General features: G+C 34.6%; 1 protein-coding gene across 9 annotated transcripts in view; it reads right to left on the minus strand.

The window, feature by feature from the left end:
• LOC115217511 (pleckstrin homology domain-containing family D member 1) overlaps positions 1-21,758 on the minus strand; it is a 204,037-nt gene extending 182,279 nt beyond the window's left edge. For 6 of the 9 annotated variants that reach the window (XM_029787230.2, XM_036507643.1, XM_029787234.2 and 3 more), the window contains exon 1: positions 21,508-21,758. In XM_029787230.2, the coding sequence (XP_029643090.1) occupies positions 21,508-21,695 (188 nt within the window). In that variant the 5' untranslated portion in view covers positions 21,696-21,758. The remainder of the gene's footprint in view (positions 1-21,507) is intronic. The other 3 variants (XR_003882169.2, XM_029787231.2, XM_029787233.2) reach the window with 1 other exon arrangement.
• Positions 21,759-23,193: the final 1,435 nt, after the last annotated feature.

Below are 23,193 nucleotides of genomic sequence, written 5' to 3' on the forward strand. Positions count from 1 at the left end.
TTTAAAAATATATGAAATAAAAGAATAAAAATAAAATAAAATTTTTTTTAATAGAAGTAATGGTAGGGAAGCAGAAATTTTGTTTTGTTCAATGCATTTCTCTTCATTTCTGTATTGATTTCATTTGCAACGTATTGATTACTTGAGCAGCAAAATATTGATCTTTAATGATCATATTATAGTGTTTCCATCTGATGTTACAGAATCCTCTTGGAAGGTCAATGCTCTTTGAAGAATATTTTTTTTTACTGGTGGGTGTATGGGGTGTGTGTGTGTGCTTGTTTGTTGTTGATTTTTGTATATTATTGTTCAACATAAAGGGCAGTTCTGTTTTTACAAGCTCCAATAAAGAATTAAGTCAATTGGTCAAAACTGTGCCAAATATAAACATAGGCAGCATTAGATAAACAACAGTAACAAACTACAAAAAGTGCATAAGAGAATAAACACAGCATTTTTTTTTATCATCAAAACAAAGAAAGAATGAAAGGAAAGAGAGAAAGAGGAAGACAAAGAAGATGAGAGATGATTTGAAATGAAGATTCAAGTTTGCCAAAAACATTCAAAATTAAGTGGGTTCTTAAAATAGAACAGTTTTGGAAAAAAAAAAAAAACAGGGGGATAAAATGAATTAATACACTGAATAAAATCAATGAACTCATGTATACATACATGCATATACACATATATAAAAATAGACATATTTAACCCTCTTGATACAAATCCATCTGAGACTGCTTCTCATTCTATGATACAAACTTCCTGTTTTTAAAGTAACCTAAATTCCAAACACTGGCCTTAATACTGACAAAGTTATTTTACAAAATTTTGAAAAATTTTGTAATTTTCAAAATTTAAAATTAACTGAAGCAAAAGTAGTGTATTTAAACAGAATTATAGTAACAAAAGGGTTGAAATGATTTAAATTAAAATCTTCCATCAAAATTTCTTAATTTATGTTCAAAACACTGGCTTATTAATGAAAAAATTATTTCATTAAATTCTTCATAATTTTCAAATTACACTGAATCAAAGGCAGTATATTTCAACAGAATTGTGGTAACAAAAGGGTTAAGTGACTTAAATTAAAATCTTCCATAAAAATTTTTTAATGGATGTTCAAAACACTGGTTTAATATTAACAAAATTATTTCACTAAAGTCTCCATAATTTTCAAAATAAATTGAAACAAGGCAATTTTTCTTATCTGAAATATAGTAACAAAGTGGTCAAGTACACTAAGTCTTCATATGTAAGCTAAATATCATATGATGTGAATTAGAAGTTGGTTGAATGCTATCCTGCAGGAAGGGCACCTGGCTGTAAAACAGTACTTCAACAATATATACATCTAACTCCTGCTAGCATAGAAAACGATATAAAATGAATGAACATCTACCGCTCAAAATGCGTATGTGTGTGTGTGAGATCATTTTGATATCTGAAGTGTGGCACATTGTGCACTGTACAGGTAATGTCAATTTGATGTCAAAGAATAAACTCATGTATAGCACAATCATTTGATCACTATAAACAAATTTGTGCAGGCTGTTGTTCATCAAGGAACTACAGAACCATCATCTCAAACATGAGAGACTACGAATAAACAACCACGTGTGTGTGTATGTGTATATATATATATATATATATATATATTATATATATATATATACACACACATATATATACACATATATAATATATATATATATATATTATCTTTTACTTGTTTCATCATTAGACTGCAGCGATGCTGGGACACCACATTGAAATTGTAGTCGAATGAATCAACGTCAGCACTTTTTTTTAAGCCCAGTTCTTATTCTATTTATGTTATTTGCTGAACTGTTAAGTTATGGGGATGTAAACACACCATTTCCAGTTGTCAGGTGGTGGTGGGGCACAAACACATACATACATATATGATGGGCTTCTTTCAGTTTCCATCTACCAAATCTATTCACAAGCCTTTGGTCGGCCCAAGGCTATAGTAGAAGACACTTGCCCAAGGTGTTATGCAGTGGGATTGAACCTGGAACCATGTGGTTTGGAGGTAAGCTTCTTACCACAGAAGTATATATGTGTGTACATGTATGCATAGATAGATATTCTTTTATTTCTTATACTGGTTTAAGTCAATTGGTTTCAATTCTGTTAGGGCCCCATTTTGAAGGGATCACTCAATCACATCTCACCACTTATTTCAGTCTGCTACTATCTCTATATTTCTCAAATCACTACATCATACTTCCTGTAACTTTGGCCATGGGTTTATATGTGGTTTGTCTCTATTAATATATGTAGATAAATTAACTAAAGTTAACATGAGTTTTAGCCTCTTAAATATGATGAAATGAAATTCTTTGTAGAGTATGTGTGTGTGTGTAAAAACCCACCCACTCCTATTTTCACTACTCTTAACCTTAAAAATTGACATGAATAAAATAGTACTTCATAAAAGTAGAATGTAAATAAAAAGCCATTCCCAGATTATTAGTTTGTGATCCATTCTCTCTTCATCTGGCTATAGATCACCCACACCCTCACACCTCCACACATCCACTGACACTTAATGGAAAAGCAGACAATTATGTGATTGTAAACTACTTTTTAAATAACTGACAACATATGCCTCTCTCATGCTGGCTTCCTTCCTTACACGCTGTCTTGCAAAGCTGGCCGGTTGCTTGGCTGGTACTCAAGATTCAGAGACATTCACTAAATAATTCTTTTATTTGGTTAAATAGAAGAAAATACCCAGGATTGCTGCCTGATTTCAGTAAACAGTATGTAATGACATGCACTATTACACAGATGCACACACACAAATACACACTTCCCACTACCCACCCTTCTGTCTGTATATCTTGCTCAGTACATCTCTAAATATCTCTGAATCATTCTTTCTTCTTCTCTTCACGTAGATCTCTAAATATCTCTTTTTTTCCTGTATAACTATATATATATCTCTATTCTCTTCCTCTATATCTCTATAGATCTTCCTTTTTTCATCCTATATCTATATCTATATTTATCTTCTCTTCCTGTATATCTCTATATATCTCTGTATCTCTCTCTCATCTTTCTGTATACCATTCTGTCTCCTCTTTCCATAATTCTCTGTATCTTTCTCTCTTCTTCCCTTTCTCTTTATTTCTTTCTCTAGCTATTTGAAGTTATTTCTCCATTCTTATTGGATTATTTATTTATGTATTTCAGAAAATCCAAGACATAATTGTATATAAAATTCTTCTTCAACTCAACTATGTTCTTGCTATATATTCAATAAATATTCTGCAATCCATAAAATATATACCAGTGGGTGGAATTTGGTAGACATCAACTTTGTGGAAAACTGTCAGAGGGATGGTATTTATTCCCAATCAGTATATTGAAGCTGTTGCCTAATTTAACATCTCTCTTTAGCTCTTTAGGTTTAAAATTTCCTTCTTCCTTTTCTCATACCAATCATGAGATTCCTGAGAGTCCTAAATGTTACCCTTTAACTTCTGTCTAAATTAAGGTCCACAAACTTCTTACATCAATAACCCTCTTCATGGAATCATTGATAAACTTATTGACTCCCATCATATGAATTTCTAAAATAAAATTAACAATAAAAAATAATTTCTTAGTTTAAAAACAATAACTACTTCATTTTCTAGTGCCAATAATGCTTTTCAATAAATATTTAAAGAAAATACATAAAGAAATTGATAAAGAACCATAAAAATTCAGTTATATTGATATAGTCAGAATACTTAATGTGAAATGTGTAGAATGAATACTAGTTATGGATTTGGCTTGAAATTAATGAGTTTTAGCCTTAAATTACCATGCTCTTTTAGATTCAGTTCAATAATAAATTCAGCAGCTTTAATGCCCCAAATCATTTCATGTGTTTATCAAGCCCATGGATAACCACATAGAAATCGCAGGGTCAATATTAATCACTTTGCTGACTGCTAGTCTAAATAATTACAAAATAACAATACAATGATTACAATAATAGTGATAATAAAAAAAGATTTCTAACAAGGTCTCATTTCTTGAGATGTATATAGTCAATTACATTGACCCTAATATTTGGCAGGTAAGGTAAGGGTACATCAAATTAATCAACCTCTGTATATAATTAGTACTTATTTGATTGATTTTGGAAAGGATAAAAGTCATTAATTTCAGTCATTTCACTTTAAAAGTCCAGCAGAGGTGAAAACATTTGACACTTAAATACAGTTTTGTCAGATTAATGAAATAAGATAACAACAATGATAATAATCTTTTCTAAAGGCACAAGGTCTGAAATTTTGGGGGAGGGGACTAGTTGATTACATTAACCCCAGTATTTCACTAGAGAGGGTTGATGAAATAAAGTACGAGTTAAGTACTGGAGTTGATGATATCGACAGCATGTGGCTTGGTAGGTTTGGTGTTGGAAATCACGATCGTAAGATTGCGGTTTTGCTTCCTGGACTGGGCAATGCATTGTGTTCTTAAGCAAAACACTTCATTTCATATTGCTCCAATCCACTCAGCTTACAAAAATAAGTAATCCTGTGATGGATTGGCATCCTGTCCGGGTGGGGAATTCATATGCCATGATGCTGGGAAAGTGGCCCTTATGAGTCAGCATGACTTGATAAGGTAACTTCACCAGTGTTTCACTGGTACTTAATTTCTCAATCCTAAATGAATGAAAGGCAAAGTCAATCTCAGCAGTATTTGAACTCAGAACATAAAGACAGATGAAATGCTGCTAAGCATTTTGTCCGGCATGCTAATGATTCTGCCAATTAACTTAATGATAATAATAATTGGTATGTTTATTTTAACAGCCTGTCTGTGTTTACAGTGTGTTTATTTGCACTAGATGTTGGGAAGACACCTGGCAAGAAAAGGAAACAAACTTGAAAAGAAGAAAAAAATCATAATTGTTTCTGATTTAGGCACAAGGCCAGAAATTTTGAAGGGATGGGGTGGTCGATGTCATCAACTCCAGTACTTAACAGGTACTTTATTCCATCAACCCCAAAAGGATGATTAACAGAGTTGACCTTTGTGGGATCTGAAAGAAAATGTTTTGGAACAAATACTGTAAAACAATTTTTCCAAAGCTCTAATGATTTGGCCAACAATACTCTCAAAGAAAACACAATATTTATACATATTATTATTATTATCATCATCATCACAATCTTCACTAGTTTTGATATTTATCTGAGTTATCTTACAGCAACTTAGAAATGCAACACTTTCCTCAACACATGCACTAGTAAGGCCATCAGCTGTGTGCTTCTAGTGATGTCTGGATAGTTCCAACTCTTGCCAAGCATTTGTATTCTCTGAAATGGTTCAAGTGCACCAATCATGATGGATATCATACACTTGCAGCTCTATGAATACATACCACTTTGGATGTCAGGTCTTTCAACTCTTTCATTCTCTATCTTCACAGTGTTCTAATCTGAAGTTACTGCTGCTAGAATCATTAGCACCTAAGACAAAATCCCTTACTGGCATTTCCTCTGGCTTTTTATGTTCTGAGTTCAAATCCTGCTAAAGTTAACTTTGAATTTTATCCTTCTGGGGTCAATAAAAAATAAGTTACATGTCAAGTACTGGGGTCGATAGAATTGACAACTCACTTCCATTTAAAACTGCTGGCTTTTGTCAAACTTTGAAACAAGAGTGGTGAGCTGACAGATTTTCTAAAGTATTGGAAAAATGCTGAGCAATATTTCTTCTAGCTCTTTACATCTTGAATTCAAATCCTGCTGAGTTCAAATTTGCCTTTCATCCTTTTGGGGTCGATAAAATAAAGTACCAGTGAAGTACTGAGATCAATGTAATCAATTTACCCTTCCCACTAAAACTTCTGGTCTTGTACCAAAAATTGAAACAATTATTTCTTTTTATCTTGTGTTTTGTTGTAACTCTTGGAGTCTTGCATGCATAGTGAGTTTGCTACCTGCAGCCTATGGTACCATGCTATCTGTTCTATTCAACTATCTAATACTCTCCTGATGATTCTGGCCATGCCAAAGAGACAAACCTTTTGAAACAGTTCTACTGGGCGCTCTATTCCCATTTCCTTTATATTCTTCTTGATGGCTTTGGATACTGTTCCCAAGGACCCAACAATAATTGGCACTATCTTCACTTTCTTAATTTTCCACAGTTGAGTTATCTCATATTTAAGAAGAATGTGTTGTTATCATTATTATTAATAGTAGTAGTAGCAGTAGTAAGGCAGTGGGCTGACAGAATCATTAGCATGCCAGGCAAAATACTTAATGGCATTTCATTCATCTTTACATTCTGAGTTCAAATTTCACCAAGGTCCACTTTGCCTTTCATCCTTTCAGGGTCAGTAAAATAAGTAATAGCTGAACACTGAGACCAATGTAATCAATCTAGTCTCTTTTCTGAAATTGCTTATTATTCAAAAATACAATAACCGTTTAGTTATGGACCTACAAAAAGATTTTGTTGGATATTATTTATAAGCACACACACACAAATTGTCCTAACCCTTCATATTTAAAAAATCTGCGCATTTGTGAATTTATGCATTAACAACTAGGAAAAGGACTCCACTCTTGTTATCAATTTATGGTATATTAACCCTTTAGTGTTCAGATTACTGTTAAATGTAATACTTTTTCACTCAAATTGTTTTGAATTAATTATGCATGATCTTATAACTTTGAGGTTTCAATGATATGATTGTTTATTTTTAGAATGTCAATGTAGGTTAGGTGTGAGAGGCTAGATATGGCCAGTTTGAATATAAAACTTGTAGAATATTTGGGCCGGATATGGCCGGTTTAAACACTAAAGGGTTAATCACCACCTGCTTAATGACTCTTTCTCACATATATATATATGTATACATACACACACATGCACATAAACATATACCTATCTTCCCTCCTCAATTAATTATAGTTCAAAAGTGTATTAACTAGGTACTATTGACATTAGCAATGGATCAATGGATTTTCAGACTTCACCTTAATAAATGAAATAACACCAGAAATAAAAATAAGGTTATTAATTTGAGAATAAATACAGTATTACATGGTCTCTCTCATACATACATACATACAAATTCTTGTGTACATAGTTGAAACAATTAATATCTATTTGTATGGGCAACTTCCCCAGAGACAACTGTATAGTACACACATTTGACATGTTTTAAATATTGTGAGGTTTACTTGGCGCTGAAAATACAAACAGTAAGAGGTGGAGGGGGTGATAAAAAGAACCAGAGTGAAATAGAGAGAGGGAGAAAAAGAGTAGGAAACAGCAGGGATGGGAGAGACTAAAAGAGAAAGAACCACAGAGAGAGAGAGAGAGAGGGAGGGGTGATAAATGAACCACAGTGAAACAGAGAGAGGGAGAGAGAAGAGCTGGAAACAGCAGGGGAGAGAGAGAGAGAATATTCAATAGCCGGACTATTCACTAGTATAAAATATGAGTACAGGAAGATGAAGTAGAATGTCATTGGCTAAGACCAGCTTGATTATTCAAGCTTAACAACAAATAAATTCACTGTTTGTAAATAGGAAAAACAAAGCTGGGGGAACAACAAGATTAGACAACAGTCAATTAGCCATTTATGTCATTGTTCAACCAGTTAGAAATAGCAGCCAAATCTCCCTCAAATTCCACATTTATTATCTTTTAGTAGGGAAGAAACGCACCATCAAACACAATAAGCAAAACAGCTTTATTGTTCAACTAGTTAGAAATAGCAGCCAAATCTCTCTCAAATTCTACATTTACTGTTTCATAGAAGGGAAGAAACATCATCAAACAATGAGCAAAATATCTTTATTGTTCGACCAGTGAGAAATAGCAGCCAGATCACCCTCAAATTCCACACTACTGTCTTATCAGACACAATGAGTGTGATATTTCTATTGTACTTCAATATATTCTTTTACTGGTTTCAATCACTGGACTACAGTCTTGAAACAAGACTGTACAGAGAGTTTGTAACAGACTCTTGACAGCCTTGAAATGTACGTCCCATTTCAAAGTGTGCATTAACTGGTTTAGTAATCAATGCTAAATACTTATGGTCTAAGTACAGGTGTGTGTGTGTGTGTGTGTGTGTGCACATTTGTGAGTAAAAAAGTACTCAGCACACTCTGTAAACTGGTTGGTGTTAGGAAGGGCATCCAGCTGTAGAAACCATGCCAGACTGGAACCAGGTGCAGTTCTCTGGCTTGCCAGCTGTTCAAACCATCCAACTCATGCCAGCATGGAAAATGGACATTAAATGGTGACGATGATGATGATGATACATATATAATCATCATAGTTTTAATATCCATATTTCCATGCTTGCATGGGTTGGATGGAATTCACTGAGGTAGATTTTCATTGGTCAGATGCCCTGCCTGTAACCAACTTTCCCCCGTTTCCAAGCCAGGTAATATTTCCTCCGTGGCAGACATTTTTTGCACAGAAGTTTGAAAACAAAGGGCACCATTCATATAACACTCACTTACTTACAACTATCATGCCAAGTCAAGAGAAGGAAACACACACACACAGATGCACCCTACCACATACATGCATATGTACACACACACAAACACAGACACACACACATACATACATACAAACTGATAGAGTGGAACAGGTAACTATCAGCTTATTGAATTTCCTTGCAACTTCGATATAGAAAAAAATTTGTAACCTTCAATGCCAATAAATTGTTATTGTTCTTTATTGTACACTGTCCACTTTTTGTTCTCAATACCTGCCACTCACTGCTTCAAGGTTACTAACTTCCAACACAGAGATCATTGGATTGTATGCACACACACACAATGGATTTTTGTCTACCAAATCCACTCATAAAATTTTAGTCAGACTGAGACTGTAGTAGAAGACATGAGCACAAAGTATCATGCAGTGGAATTGAAACTAAAACCATGTGGCTGGGAAAAGCTTTTTAGCAACACAGCCACACACACATGCAGTTTATATGTTGTACTTAAAAGTAACAGAACAGAATAAAAGGACTGTGTGAGGACGCATAGCCTAGTGATTAGGGTGTTCAACTTACAGTCACAAGATAATCTTATGTTGCTCTGCAGTCACTTTGACACCTGTCACATGGTAGACCATTCAGGCAATGTTGCTTTGATAGGCAGAGTGAGCTAATGTACAACAAATACATTTGAACATTATAAACAAATCATTTGTTTGGCAAAACTGAACACTCATCTGTTGTCTTTGAGAGTCCATCATATGCATATATATACGCAGGAGTGGCTGTGTGGTAAGTAGCTTGCTTACCAACCACATGGTTCCGGGTTCAGTCCCACTGCGTGGCACCTTCGGCAAGTGTCTTCTACTAGAGCCTCGGGCCGACAAAAGACTTGTGAGTGGATTTGGTAGATGGAAACTGAAAGAAGCCTGTCATATATATGTATATATATATGTGCGTGTGTATGTGTCTGTGTTTGTCCCCCCAACATCGCTTGACAACCGATGCTGGTGTGTTTATGTCCTCGTTACTTAGCGGTTTGGCAAAAGAGACCGATAGAATAAGTACTAGGCTTATAAAGAATAAGTCCTGGGGTCGATTTGCTCAACTAAAAAAGGCGGTGCTCCAGCATGGCCGCAGTCAAATGACTGAAACAAGTAAAAGAATAAAGAGTAAAAGAGAGAGTATGTATATATATATATATATATACACACACACACACACACACATATACATCTATATATCTATATATACATCTATGTATATGAACAGGAGCATGAAACTCTGAGAAACAATTTTTGTGACGTCTTTGCAGCTCTATTAATAAAGTATATATATATATACACACATACCTATATATAAATATATATATATACATGTGCGAACGCATGACACAAATATATACTGCGTGAATTTAATCAATTGCACCAAACACCCTAACTTGTTTTTGGTCTTTGTACCCATGTTAACATTTATTACTAAACTGCACTTCACCACTAAATTGTTAAAACTTTATCACTCTTCACTTCCTATAGTCATCTATTTTTTGTTGTTATTGTTATTATTATTATTATTATTTCAATCATGAATTGACTGGCTGGCTGTTTAGTTGTATATATTTGTTTCTTTTTGATGAACCAAAAATCTATAATCAATACACTTTGCATATTCCACTTAGACTTCTTGCCATTTCTTGTGCAAACATAAACTTCTCTTAAGATAGGCAGACACAGACACACACACACACATTGAAAGTATGAAATAAATGAGCAATTCTTCTACCAGTTCCAGAGACGACCATTCCAGTTGTTCAATCAACAGGTCTCCTATTTTGTTCTTATTAAATATCAATGTGTTTTCAATAAAATGGAATATTAAACAAATAATATATTGAATTACAATAGATTATCTACTCTTGTAGAAGTTGTACAACTTTGCATGTTATTAAAAAAATGGCACAATAGTTTCTATTTTTTTTTTTTTTTTGAGAAAATTTCATCCAAAAATCAACATATCATAAAGTTTTACAGTATATATATATATATATATATATATATATATATATATATATATATATAAAACATTATTGGTGAATTGAAGAAATGGAGCTGAACGCAGATTGAACAATTATCCGCACCAACGCACGGTTGCAACGCCAGATGGTTGTACCTCCAACCGTGCTGTTTACTGCTGTGATTTTTGCTACTAAGGTATCGGTTAAACTTTTGTTTAATCTACTACAAGATTATTCATCTTTCTATTTCACATTATATATATATATATAATATATGGTGAAGGAGCATGGCTCAGTGGTTAGAGCGTCGAGCTTACGATCGTGAGGTTGTGAGTTCAAATCCCGAAATGAGCTACATGTTGTGTTCTTGAGCAAGACACTTTAGTTCACGTTGCTCCAGTTCACTCGGCTGTAGAAATGAGTTGCGACGTCACAAGTGCCAAGCTGTATCAGCCTTTGCCTTTCCCTTGGATAACACTGGTGACATGGAGAGGGGAGGCCGGTATGCATGGGTGACTGCTGGTCTTCCATAAAACAACCTTGCCCAGACTTGTGCCTAGTAGGGTAACTTTCTAGGTGCAATCCCATGGTCAGTCATGGCTGAAGGGGGTCTGAGCATATATATATATGCATTCAGTACCCACTGTGCAAGTGTCTTCTACTATAATACTATAAGCCTTGGGCTGACAAAAGTCTTGTGAGTGAAAAAGCTTATGCCTTCTTTGTTTTATATATATAGACACACACACATGGAGGGAGGGAGAGAGAAGCACAGGCATGGCTATGAGGTTAAACCTGCTTCCTCAACCATATGTTCTTTGGTTAAGTAGCATCTTGAGCAAGTATCTTCTACAATAGTCCCAGGTTCAAAGCATTGTGAATGGATTTCATAGATGGAAACTGATAGAAGCCTGTCATATGTGTATGAGTACATGTGTGTGTACCATTGTCTTCACATTACATGATGGTTGTCTATTAGCATCACTATCATATAGGCATAATAATAATAATAATAGTTTCACATTCTGGTACAAGGCCAGCAAGTTCAGTGGGGTGGGTAAGTCGATTACATCAACCTCAGTCATCAACTGGTGCTTATTTTATTGACCCTGAAAGGATGAAAGGCAAAGTCAAACCTGGCAGTATTTGAACTCGGAATGTATAGACAGACAAAATGCTGCTAAACATTTTGCCTGCCATGCTAAAAATTCTGCCAGCTCGCCACCTTAATAATAATAATAATAAAAATTATAATAATAATATAAATATATAAATAAGGTGGAGAGTAACAAAGTTTTAGCAGACAGAATGCAACTATGATAACACAGGTGCAAAAACCAAAAGAGTTAGAGGGTAGGGTAAATGCAATTGATTAAATCAGAGCTGTATTTGACGATACTTATTTTATCAATGACTGCAGGTGGATAAAAAGCAAAGTTGACCTCATTGAGAAGGGAAAATGACAAAGGCAAGAAATGAGGTTACATTAGCTTGTTAGCCAGACAACTTATATATATGTGTATATATATGTGTGTGTGTATATATATATATATATATATATATATATATTCTATTCATTTCAAGGACATATAAACAGCAGTAACAGGGAAGAAAAGTATGTGAATTGAGCTAATGAGGATGTCACTATGTGGTTGATAAATCTGTTGCAAATATCAGCCAAATCTCCCTTAAATCACAGTAATGTTGTAAAAAAAAATGGATAGTTTAAGGTACATTAGAAGTATAACGTCTGAAAAAAGAAGAGATGTTCACAGTTGGAAAGTCTTTGAGTAGAGAATAACAATGGTTATTTAGTTAAATATCCTTTAAATTACAAACCATACTGTCTTAAGAATACAAAAATATTGGATAATATATCTCCAATAGAAAGGTACGAACAGGATGGTCACAGCTGGTATTTATTTATGTATTACTAAATTACATTTTACTAGGCCAAAGCCAACAGAACTTGAAGCTAAATAATTTGTCTATAGTAGAGGTTCACTTTTTTTTAGTATTGTTGATGTTAGTTTTAAAATCATGAAAAATTTAAGTTGGAAAAGTAATCCCAAAACTTTAGTGAAGTTAAATAGTTTTAGTGATAAAAAAAAAAGCTGTGTGGTAAGAAGCTTGCTTCTCAACCCCATGATTCCAGGTTCAGTCCCACTATATGCCACCTTGGGCAAGTGTCTTCTACATAGCCTCGGACCAACCAAAACCTTGTAAGTGGATTTGGTAAATGGAAACTGAAAGAAGCCAGTTGTATATGCATATGTATATATATTTATAAAAAACACCAAAAACACCATTTGAGCGTGAGCGTTACCTGCGTCGCCTTTCGGAGTCGTTTAAATAAGTACCAGATACGCACTGGGGTCGATATAATCGACTTAATCCATTTGTCTGTCCTCGTTTGTCCCCTCTATGTTTAGCCCCTTGTGGGCAATAAAGAAATTAGATGAAAATGACATGCTCACTGTAACAATGTTCGTTGTTATGTTATGTTGATATTGTGTCATTTTAGGTCGTTTTATTATTTTATATACTAACACATATGCCTATAAATACTTATACACAGACACACACAAACAAGCCTTGTTTTATACTTTACTGCTGTTTACATTATTTTTATTGCAGTTGCTATTTGCTCTGTCTTTATTGTTACATATAATAATAACAATGAGGATGATGATGATGTATTCCAGTGTTGCTACGAGAGCTAATATGTATAGGTTTCATGTCTTCCCATTGGTCAAACATCTAGCTTTGATCAAGTGATTTATCATACTTGTATACAATGTATGTGCTCATTTTTGTATTATGTACAAATCATATTTGCACTTATCTACTACAAACTACTTTATATGATGACATGATGGTGTTCTTCTCTTAGATGTTATCTTTGCAGGAGTGTTCGTGTGTATTTGCGCTTCTTTCTCTTCTGGAGTTGCTGAAATCATTCTAGGTTTAAGAGTGTGCTATAACTGGTAACACTTGAATACACTTCTTTCCTAGACAGATAAACAGGTGTATGGAAATTGTATAATACAAATACATACATGCTCACACAAAAACAATCTTTCCTTGATGTTTAAAGCTTGCATTAACAATTGTAGCTGACATATTCTACCGGTTGAACAATAATAATTTATGATGATTATGGAGATAGCTGAATAATGATATTCTTGCCTTAACCCTATAACTGCAATGTTAAATTTCATGATTATTCCAGTCATGATGTTAGCTATTTACCAAAAGACAGAAAAGTGGAATTTTCTTCAAGTCACATTACTCTTAATAAACTTGACATGTCTCAACAAAAAAGGTTTCGAACATGACATTCCTTAACAAAAAATACATTGGGATATAAAATAGCTTTTTGCAGTTAAGGGAACTGAAATTTTGAGTATATATCTGATTTTTTTAGATATATATATCTGGCATTTTGAGGTATATCTGATTTCTGCAATAAATGGGTTAATACAAGGTTACAAATTTGCAAGGGGAGAGGGGTATTGTTGATGGAATCAGTACCAGTACATTAGTGTAAGAACTATTATGCCACTCAATTTAATATCACAACTTGGTTTTCTGGTGTCTCTAGTGGATTTCACACTATTGGAAGAATTCAGACCAGACATCTTCCTCTCCTCTTAGTTACCTCCCAACTATTTCCCTTTTTTTTTTATCCTGCAGGTGTGTAAATTGAGTATCTGCTGTTACGTTCAGAGTTCAACTTCCACTGAGGTCGACTTTGCCTTTCATCCTTTCGGGGTCGATTAAATAAGTACCAGTTACGCATTGGGTCGATGTAATCGACTTAGTCCCTTTGGCTGTCCTTGTTTGTCCCCTCTATGTTTAGCCTCCTGTGGGCAATAAAGATATATATATATATCTTTATTGCCCACAGTCATTATATATATATATATATATATATATATATATATATATATATATTATACGATGTGCTTCTTTCAGTTTCCATCTGCCAAATCCACTCACCTCTGCACTTGTACATTTGACATATTTTCAGGCACAATCACTGTGACACAATGTGTATTAAGGTTGTGCCTTTTGAATTAGAGGTAGAATCCTCTCAATGGGCTTCTATACAGTTTCTGTCTACTCAATTTCACTCACTATGTATGGCCAACTTCAGACTATACAAAATAACATTTACCCAAGATGCTATGCTGTGGATTTGAGCCTGGGAACTTGTGGTGATGAAGCAAACTTCTTTACCATTCAACCACACTGCACTTACGATATAAATTAATACTCATATAAATAGAACAAGGGTAGAATTTATTAAACTTGGGAAAGTGCAGACAGTATAATTATAATATCATAATTATAGAGTATATTATAATACAACATATATTAAAAGACGTCACAGGAGGGTAACACCCATTGGAAAGTGTTATAGAACTAACATACACCTAGATTAACTTAGTAAAACATCAATCATGCACTGCACAGTTGTTGAAAAGCCACTATCAACACCATTCTAATATTTTGGGATGTGTTGAATGAGAAAATTATATATCAATATATCAACAATGAAATTTAACCAAATTAAATAAATGTATATGGTGCAGAAGAGAGTAATACTGTGGAATCTTTTGTTGAAATGTTAGAAAAACTTTTCTCATGGTACAAAAACATGTTCTAGTTTAAGAACTATATTAATCTAATTTTTGATGTTTCTTCTTGTATTTTAACTACAGTGAATTATACCTGATGTTGTTGGTACAAAAAAAAAATGATGTTTAGTCCAATCTAGCTTTTGATAGGTAAATAATTTATTTACAGTTCCAGAAAATATATCCAAAGAAGAGTACAATTCAATGGAAGTACTCAATATATGATTACGTAGAGAGTAGGCTTTTGTTTTCTTTTCTTTCATGTTTTTTAACTGGTTTCAATTATTGTACTGTGGCCATGCTGGGGTACCAACTTGAAGGGTTTAGTCAAACAAATCAACACCAGTACTTAATTTTTTTTAGTTTATCCCTTTAAGTCTCTTTTACTATACTACTAAGTTATGGAGACATAAACAAACCAACAGTAGTTGTCAAGTGGTGTGGAATAAACACAAAGACACACACATATATTTTTATATATACAACAGTCTTTTTATAGTTTCTGTCTATCAAATTCACTTGCAAAGCATTAATGGTTGGCCCAGAATTATGAAAGAAGACTTGTCCAAGGTGCGATGCAAGCAGTGGCAGTGAACTTGAAACCACATGGATGTAAAGCGAGCTTCTTAATCATGCTTGCGATATTTATCTCTATATAATAATAGCAGATATAAATGTTGGTTTGTTCATCTCCCCAGTCATGCTTTACATCATATATAGAGAGAAGAGGAGAGAGAGAGTAAAAGAGAATACAGAGTGAATTAACATAAGTGTATATACCAGGCTTTGTGGCAGGCAATGAGTAAAGGAACGCTACCCTTTGAGAGAAAGAATTACGGAGGTGGAAGAAGAGGGAGCAAATTATAGATTAGTTGGTTGCAGCCGAAAAAGGATTTGCAATAGTTAATATTCATTATAATGAATATTTTCTTTAGATGCTTGTTACGTAAGCTGTTTTGTTAGTAGAGCAGGTTTTTCGTTTTCTTTTTCCTTCTCTTAAACCACTAGGGTATTCAGTGGCTTAGGAACTTTTAGCAAACTGTTCCAAATGTATATATCACTTTAATTACTACAATAATATTGGTTTCAAGTTTTGGCACAGGACCAGCAATTTCGATGAAGGGATTGAGTCGATTACATCGACTGCAAGGACTTAACTGGTACTTATTTTATAGACCTCGAAAAGATGAAAGGCCAAGTCGACCATGACGGAATTTGAACTCAGAACACAAAGACGGATGAACTGCTGCTAAACATTTTGTCTGCCTGCTAACGATTCTGCCGGATCGCCGCCTTAATTGCTACAATAATATTAACACACTCTTTAAGGCGTCGATCTGGCAGAAACGTTAGCATGTTCTGAGTTCAAATTCCGCCGAAGTCGACTTTGCTTTTCATCCTTTCAGGGTCGATTAAATAAGTACAAGTTACACACTGGGGTCGATATAATCGACTTAATCCGTTTGTTTGTCCCGTGTGTAGCCCCTTGTGAACAGTAAAGAAATAAGAAACGTTAGCACGTCAGGCGAAATGTTTAGCGGTATTTCGTCTGTCTTTACGTTCTGAGTTCAAATTCCGCCAAGGTCGATAAAAAAACGTATCAGTTGCGTACGGGGGGCCGATCTAATCGACTGGCCCCTCCCCCAAAATTTTGGGCCTTGTGCCTAGAGTAGAAAAGAATATTAATACACTTGCCACCATGGGTAATATCAGGAAATATGGCAGCCATACCATGATTATAATTTCTTTTTTATCAAACTACCATAGGTAATTTTATCAAATTACCCATGGTAGCAAAAGCATACTCTCAAAGTTACATGTGATATGACAGGTATCACTTTATGTACAATACCTTGCAATTGTACAACTGTTTCAATACATCAATACTTTTAAAAAAAAGTACGTTTGTAAAAATACATGCGCTGCACAACTGTGATGTGTGTGTGTGTGTGTAATTCACGAGACACAAACATTTATTGATATAAATAGTAGTGTGCCTCAACCTCAGCTCAACTGACCGGCACATCAAAGACAATTAGCTGTTATGGAGCTTTCAGTACAGCACCTAATACCTGAACTTCGTAGAAACACTGACCAAGAAATCTTTCCTTTTGAGCTGTGTGCTTGTGCGCGCGCACATTTTACAAGTGTTCAAAGGATAAGAAACTGCGTACAAAGTTTTCAAGATGAAATCGAATTTTTTTAATTATTTTTTTTTATTGAAGACGATATACTGTGCGAAAAAAGACGAAATTTGCACACAGGAAAACTTCGGCGAACACCCATAAAGAAAATTTAAGAGCGAACATGGCTATAATTGATACTTTCACTATATCTGTATTTTGTAGAAACATTAACAGGTTGTTTTATTAGCCAACTAACGAGTAAAAATGTTTGTAAGTTTAACTGTCTGCACATGAAATTGAACATCAATCTTCTCAGGTTTGTTTTCATGTATAACAACATATGCACAATTTTCTTTTTATCATTCATGAGATGATAAAACGGACCGAGTATTTTATTCAATTAAAATCACTTTCATTAGAGTTTGCTGCATTTAATTAGCTATAAACGGAATATTAACTATCTGTGGATTTTCTATGGTTTTAGGGTAGGTAGTGTGTGTGTGTGTGTGAGAGAGAAATTAAGTGAATGAGAGAGAGAATCAAAACACCCGAATAATAAACTAAATAAACATTCTAAATAGTAACCATCTTTGACGATATGAAGAGACGGTACTGAGTGGATATATGACGATTCGCGTTATTTTGGAAACGGAATTTCTTTATATTTGAGTTGCTGGTGCCAAACCAATAACATGCATCCATCCGATCTCGAAGCAGATGCAAAATGGTCAAGCAGTCCTAAATGAGTTAGTGTTAACATATTTAATAAGGGAGCATTAGACGTGTTAACAAGGAGGGTGGAAAATTCAGTCATTTTTTAAGAAAAAGTTTTAACTGCGGAAGATAACTCCAGACATATTTCCATATGATTAGACCTTCTCAGCGAAGAAGAGACTTCATAGTACATGCCAAAAGAATGATAAGAACATCATTAAGTACATACATAATTACTTGCTAATGATCATTTACTAATTGGCTAAAGGCTGAAAATGTGTACTGCCGATATTCCTTTGTATCTCTGGGTAGAACATCTTATTCTACGATGCCTCAGTTTACCTGGCTAACATCTAACACAAGACCAGCATCTGATTGAAAGCGGAAGATTATCACTCATCTCCTTAACACTATTAGTTAAGAGCGACGTAGTCCTAGCGGTTTAGGAAAGGCAATTAACATAACATATCCACTCTAGAGAGATGGTCACGGCAAGAATAAACAATAAGACAGACGGCACTCAACGAATGCTTGAAATTTTGCTGCGGCTTCATCGATAGTTCGTTAGTAATTTAATTGAAGTTTTTCATCAGCTGTGATTAGACAAATTAAGTAAACAAGGGTTCGAAACCTTGCCATCGATCATGTCGTTCAGTGTCAAATAGATACAAACATTGGAATATAAATAAATATAGGAGAAATATCAAATAAACATGACAAGCTTACTAGTATCTTCTCTCACTACGTCGTATTACAAAGTAAGATGATATTGATTGAGAAGAAAATCGATAGGAGGAGGAATTTTACAGGTACCAGTCGGAAGTACCGCAATCAAATTAGGTTTTAATATCGATCACCAATGTAACGCTTTTATTATTTTCTTTTTTCTCGGAGAATTGGTGAGACGAAATATAGAAACGCACTTCGTAAACGGCAGGTTTTTAAAGAGTTTAAGTATATTTTACAGCTGAGGTGTTCCTACAGGTGTGCGTTATATAGCTAATTGCCTATGTGCACACGTTCGGGTATACACATGTATTATATGTGATTGTATACCACATATATATGTGATTATATATCAACATCTCTATCATACACCCGCACACGGAGTTACATAGATAGGCGTGTGTACTGAGTTTATATGCATATGTATGTGTGTATACAGATGAATAGATACGTGTGTATGTGTGTGTGTGTGTGTAGAAGGTTAGTTTTACTGCTCTAACGTTTTAGAGTGTGCTTCTTTTTCGGATATATAAACTACTGACGATATATATACACATACAAATAAAGAGACAGATGTGAGTGGGTGTGCTTACGTTCGGGTATACACATTTAATATATATATGTCTTCTGTACACACACACATTCACACTATTGTTGTGTTTTCAACACACGGTTTCATGACATTCACAATTTTCAAATGAAGATTAGTTTACAATCAGATTGTTATATTATCAGAAAAATAAGGATTAACTAAATATATAAATAATGATTGATTGCTGATTAAAAGAAAAGAATGAAAGAGATTAAAATAATTAACAGTTTGGTTTACCTACGTCGTAAACAAACTACAATACTAATATCGATCTATTTCTAATCATGTTATTGTTTAGCCCTAGGTCAAACCTGATCGAGCCGACCTATGATGCAGCTATGACCATCCCGACTATAGATTACCTATATATTTTTAACACGGCAGAGTGCGCTTTGAGGGAGATTTGGTTGCTATTTCTACTAGATTGAGTGATCTTGAAGAGGCAACTTTCTTGACGCATTGTTGCTTTATAGAAGGATTTCGTTGATTTATTTTTTTTTTTTGTCATTCGATAGGCTTAAAACTATATGTTACTGATGGTAATATTTTGATGGGTAATATTTTATGGAACCCATGAAGGATAAAATCGAAGTCGATATCGTTGATATTTGAACTCTGAACTTATAGGGCTAATATATATAAATTTTTTTTTTTTCATTGGGGAGGGTCTGTATAAAAACTGTTTTGCGGGAAAGAATTGGAAGTGTGACGTTCATGGCTTTCTAAAGAGATTTACTATTATTTTATTAAGGGTATTAATTGTATGAATTTCCAGAGAAAAAAATAATAAAAAGAAAGGTCACAACCGTTAGTGATATTTGATCTCGGGAATGTGAAGGACGGAACGAGTCGACCTTTTGGCACCTTGACCCAACGAGGAAACCCTAACGTAGGGAAGAAGTCCAATCTCTCTTCAAATCACAGTCTACCGTCTTAAAATAAAACGACACATTGGATAATAATAAAAAGACAGAACTGTCACGTCTGATCATAGTATACTTGGGGTTAAACAGCAACAATATATGCGGTTTCTTTAATTAGTTTCTTTAATTAGTCGCGAAAATATAAGCAAGAGTTATTTATACAGTAAAACCGTAGAATCCGAGGGAAGTAGTGATGTTTATCTGTGTCATGGAAAGAAAATAAATATCTGTACATTTAAGGTGATCTCAGTTTAGTGTCGGAGAAGATAGAGTGAGAGAGCTGCAGCAAAAGAGAATTAGAAATGCAAGCGGCTTTTATTTTATGCAATTGTTGTAAACATAAACATTGACAAACAGGTGTTGGAAGTTGTAAGGTCAGTGAAGAAGAAGAGGGGAAAGAATGAAGAAGAAAGAGAAGAGAGAGCAGAGCAAAAAGGAAAAGAAAAAAAGAAGGAAAGGGAGAAGAAGAACTACAAAAATAGTGGCAAACAATAAAAAGAAAGACGAAAAAAGTGAAAGAAAAGAAAAAGTAATAAATGTGAAAGGCTATAACGTAATTGCTGCAAGTGGGTGGTCGGAATGTCGAGTGGTTTGTTTGGTCGGAAGCAGTCAGGTTGCTGATATCTACCTTAGCAATAATCAGTTGGAGAGGATTGTATGAACAGGTTCTGACTGACATAACAATAATAATAAGCTGAGACAAATACCGATAGAGAAAAAGTATAAGTAGACAGGAAATACAATAATAATAAATTAAAATAATAACAGCAGTGTTATCATAGACAATGGTGAAAAGTTACGTGAGATAAAGTCGGTGAATGAGGCAAGGAGGTGGAAAATGGAAAACTTCGGTGGCTAAAAAAGTTTTCTTTTTCCTTCTAATTCTCTCGAAAGCATTTTTTAATTTAGTTAAAAGTAATAGTACAGTAAAGCAGCCTTTCCTTTTATCCTGCTTTAATTTATATTTCGTTCTTACCGCAATAATTAGATAAGATATATATATCTATATATATATATATATATAGATATATATATGAGAAAAAATAAGACTAATACAAACGAGAGAGAGAGAAGGGCCCCTTTATAGAAGTCTAATTATAACGGACGTGGTGGTGGTAGTAGAGGCAAGTCTATATTTTTTGACAAGGCAGAAAAGAAAAGAAGCCACTTTAAAAAAGTGGCGACATGACCGAGTATGAAAAGAACTAGAACAAAATAAAAAGAACACGACAATATAACGTAATTAAACAACCTTACCTTTTCGACCACTTGGTCGACTGGTGCCCTACGGGCCTTTTGTAAAGGCATCCAAAGTGTTGGACATAATTTTTCCAGTCTGGTGGCTTAAAAGTAAGTGGATCGGCTTCAGGCATGCCGTTCATAGCGCTGTTCACATGTTCTCTGTAAACATAACGCCCGCAACAGCAAGGGAAAACACAGGCCATTCGAGCGATACTTTACAGACCATAGCGGCTGACGTCACACGCAACCACACAGTTGCTCCCCTTGTTCTCTTATCTTCTAATTTCTCTTCTATTTCCCCGTTATAGCATTCTGCAGAGAGAGAAAAAACAGATCTATTATCCAACACTCCCACTCTGTCTCTTTCCTCCCCCTTCCTTTCTGTTTATCTATCTATCTATTTATTTATCTATTTATCTATATATCTATCTATGACTAATATTAAAGCAAGTGACTGTCATTGTATTTTCATAAGGGTACTCATGTGTGTGTATATGTGTCTGTGTGCGTCTTTCCGTGTATATGTACACTTTCACATGTGTGAAAATATGCAATATATTGTTGCACATTACATGCACACATACACAAACACACATGCATAACTTAAAGTGGATGAGAGGTCTTCTTTTAGATAGACTACTAATGAATTGTAGGTAACTTTCCCTTTGGTGGGAAGGTTCACAGCATACCAACAAATCACCACATCAATTCTATAACGCTTCTACCTATGTAGTAGGGAGCTTTTACTATCTTATGGTCTCTGCTTGCAGCTAGCTGGACGGAACCATGAGAGTAAATTGAATAGATATTAACTACTAATCTCTCTTCTGGTTGTCTGATACCCTGTTTGACTTTCATGAATGGTAATATGTACATAAGATAGCCAAAGGAGATGGGGTATTTGCCATAGCTTTTATGAGCTCTCCCAGGCTGGTAATATTGATTTCAAATTTTGGCACAAGGCCAGCAATTTCGGGGGAAGGGGTAAGTTGATTACACTGACCCCCAGTGCTCAACTGCTACTTATTTTATTGACTCTGAAAGGTTGAAAGGCAAAAATCAACCTGAGTGGAATTTGAACTCAGAACATAAAGATGAATGAAATGCCACTAAACATTTTGCTTGATGTGCTAACAATTCTATCAGCTCACTGCCTTCCAGGCTGGTAATATTGAGGCCATGTTTATCACTTACTGAACTCAGCTTAAAGGCCCAATGAACTCTGTTAAAATAGCTGGAATTTTAGGTCTGACAGTCTGTGCTCAACAAAGACTGAAATCAGAATTTTTTACATGCAACATACTTTTGGATGTCATCTGTAAATCTCCATGTATAATATACACAATTTCTAATACCAAAACAATTGTTAAACTGGGGGTAGGGGGTGTATAATATATGGCTGTAAAAGTGTGGCCTTGAGGTTTGGAAATTGGGCTGTCAATCATAAGGTCAATTATGACTTTGATACCTGGTCTGGGAGGAACATTGTGTCCTTGGGCAAAACACTTTACTTCTCATTGCTCCAGTTGACTCAGTTGAGAATGAGTAGCAGCAGCAACTGAGAGTTAACCCTGTAAAGGACTGGCATCTTATTCATGGAAGGCAGGTCAGTAACTCTCATAATTGCATATATGCCCATAGAAACTAGGATAAGGTGCGGCCTAATGAGCCTTTAGGCTTGTGACAGACCTATATAAGATA

This window comes from Octopus sinensis, linkage group LG11, assembly GCF_006345805.1.
Source record: "Octopus sinensis linkage group LG11, ASM634580v1, whole genome shotgun sequence".
In the NCBI taxonomy this organism is placed as follows: Eukaryota; Metazoa; Mollusca; class Cephalopoda; order Octopoda; family Octopodidae; genus Octopus; species Octopus sinensis.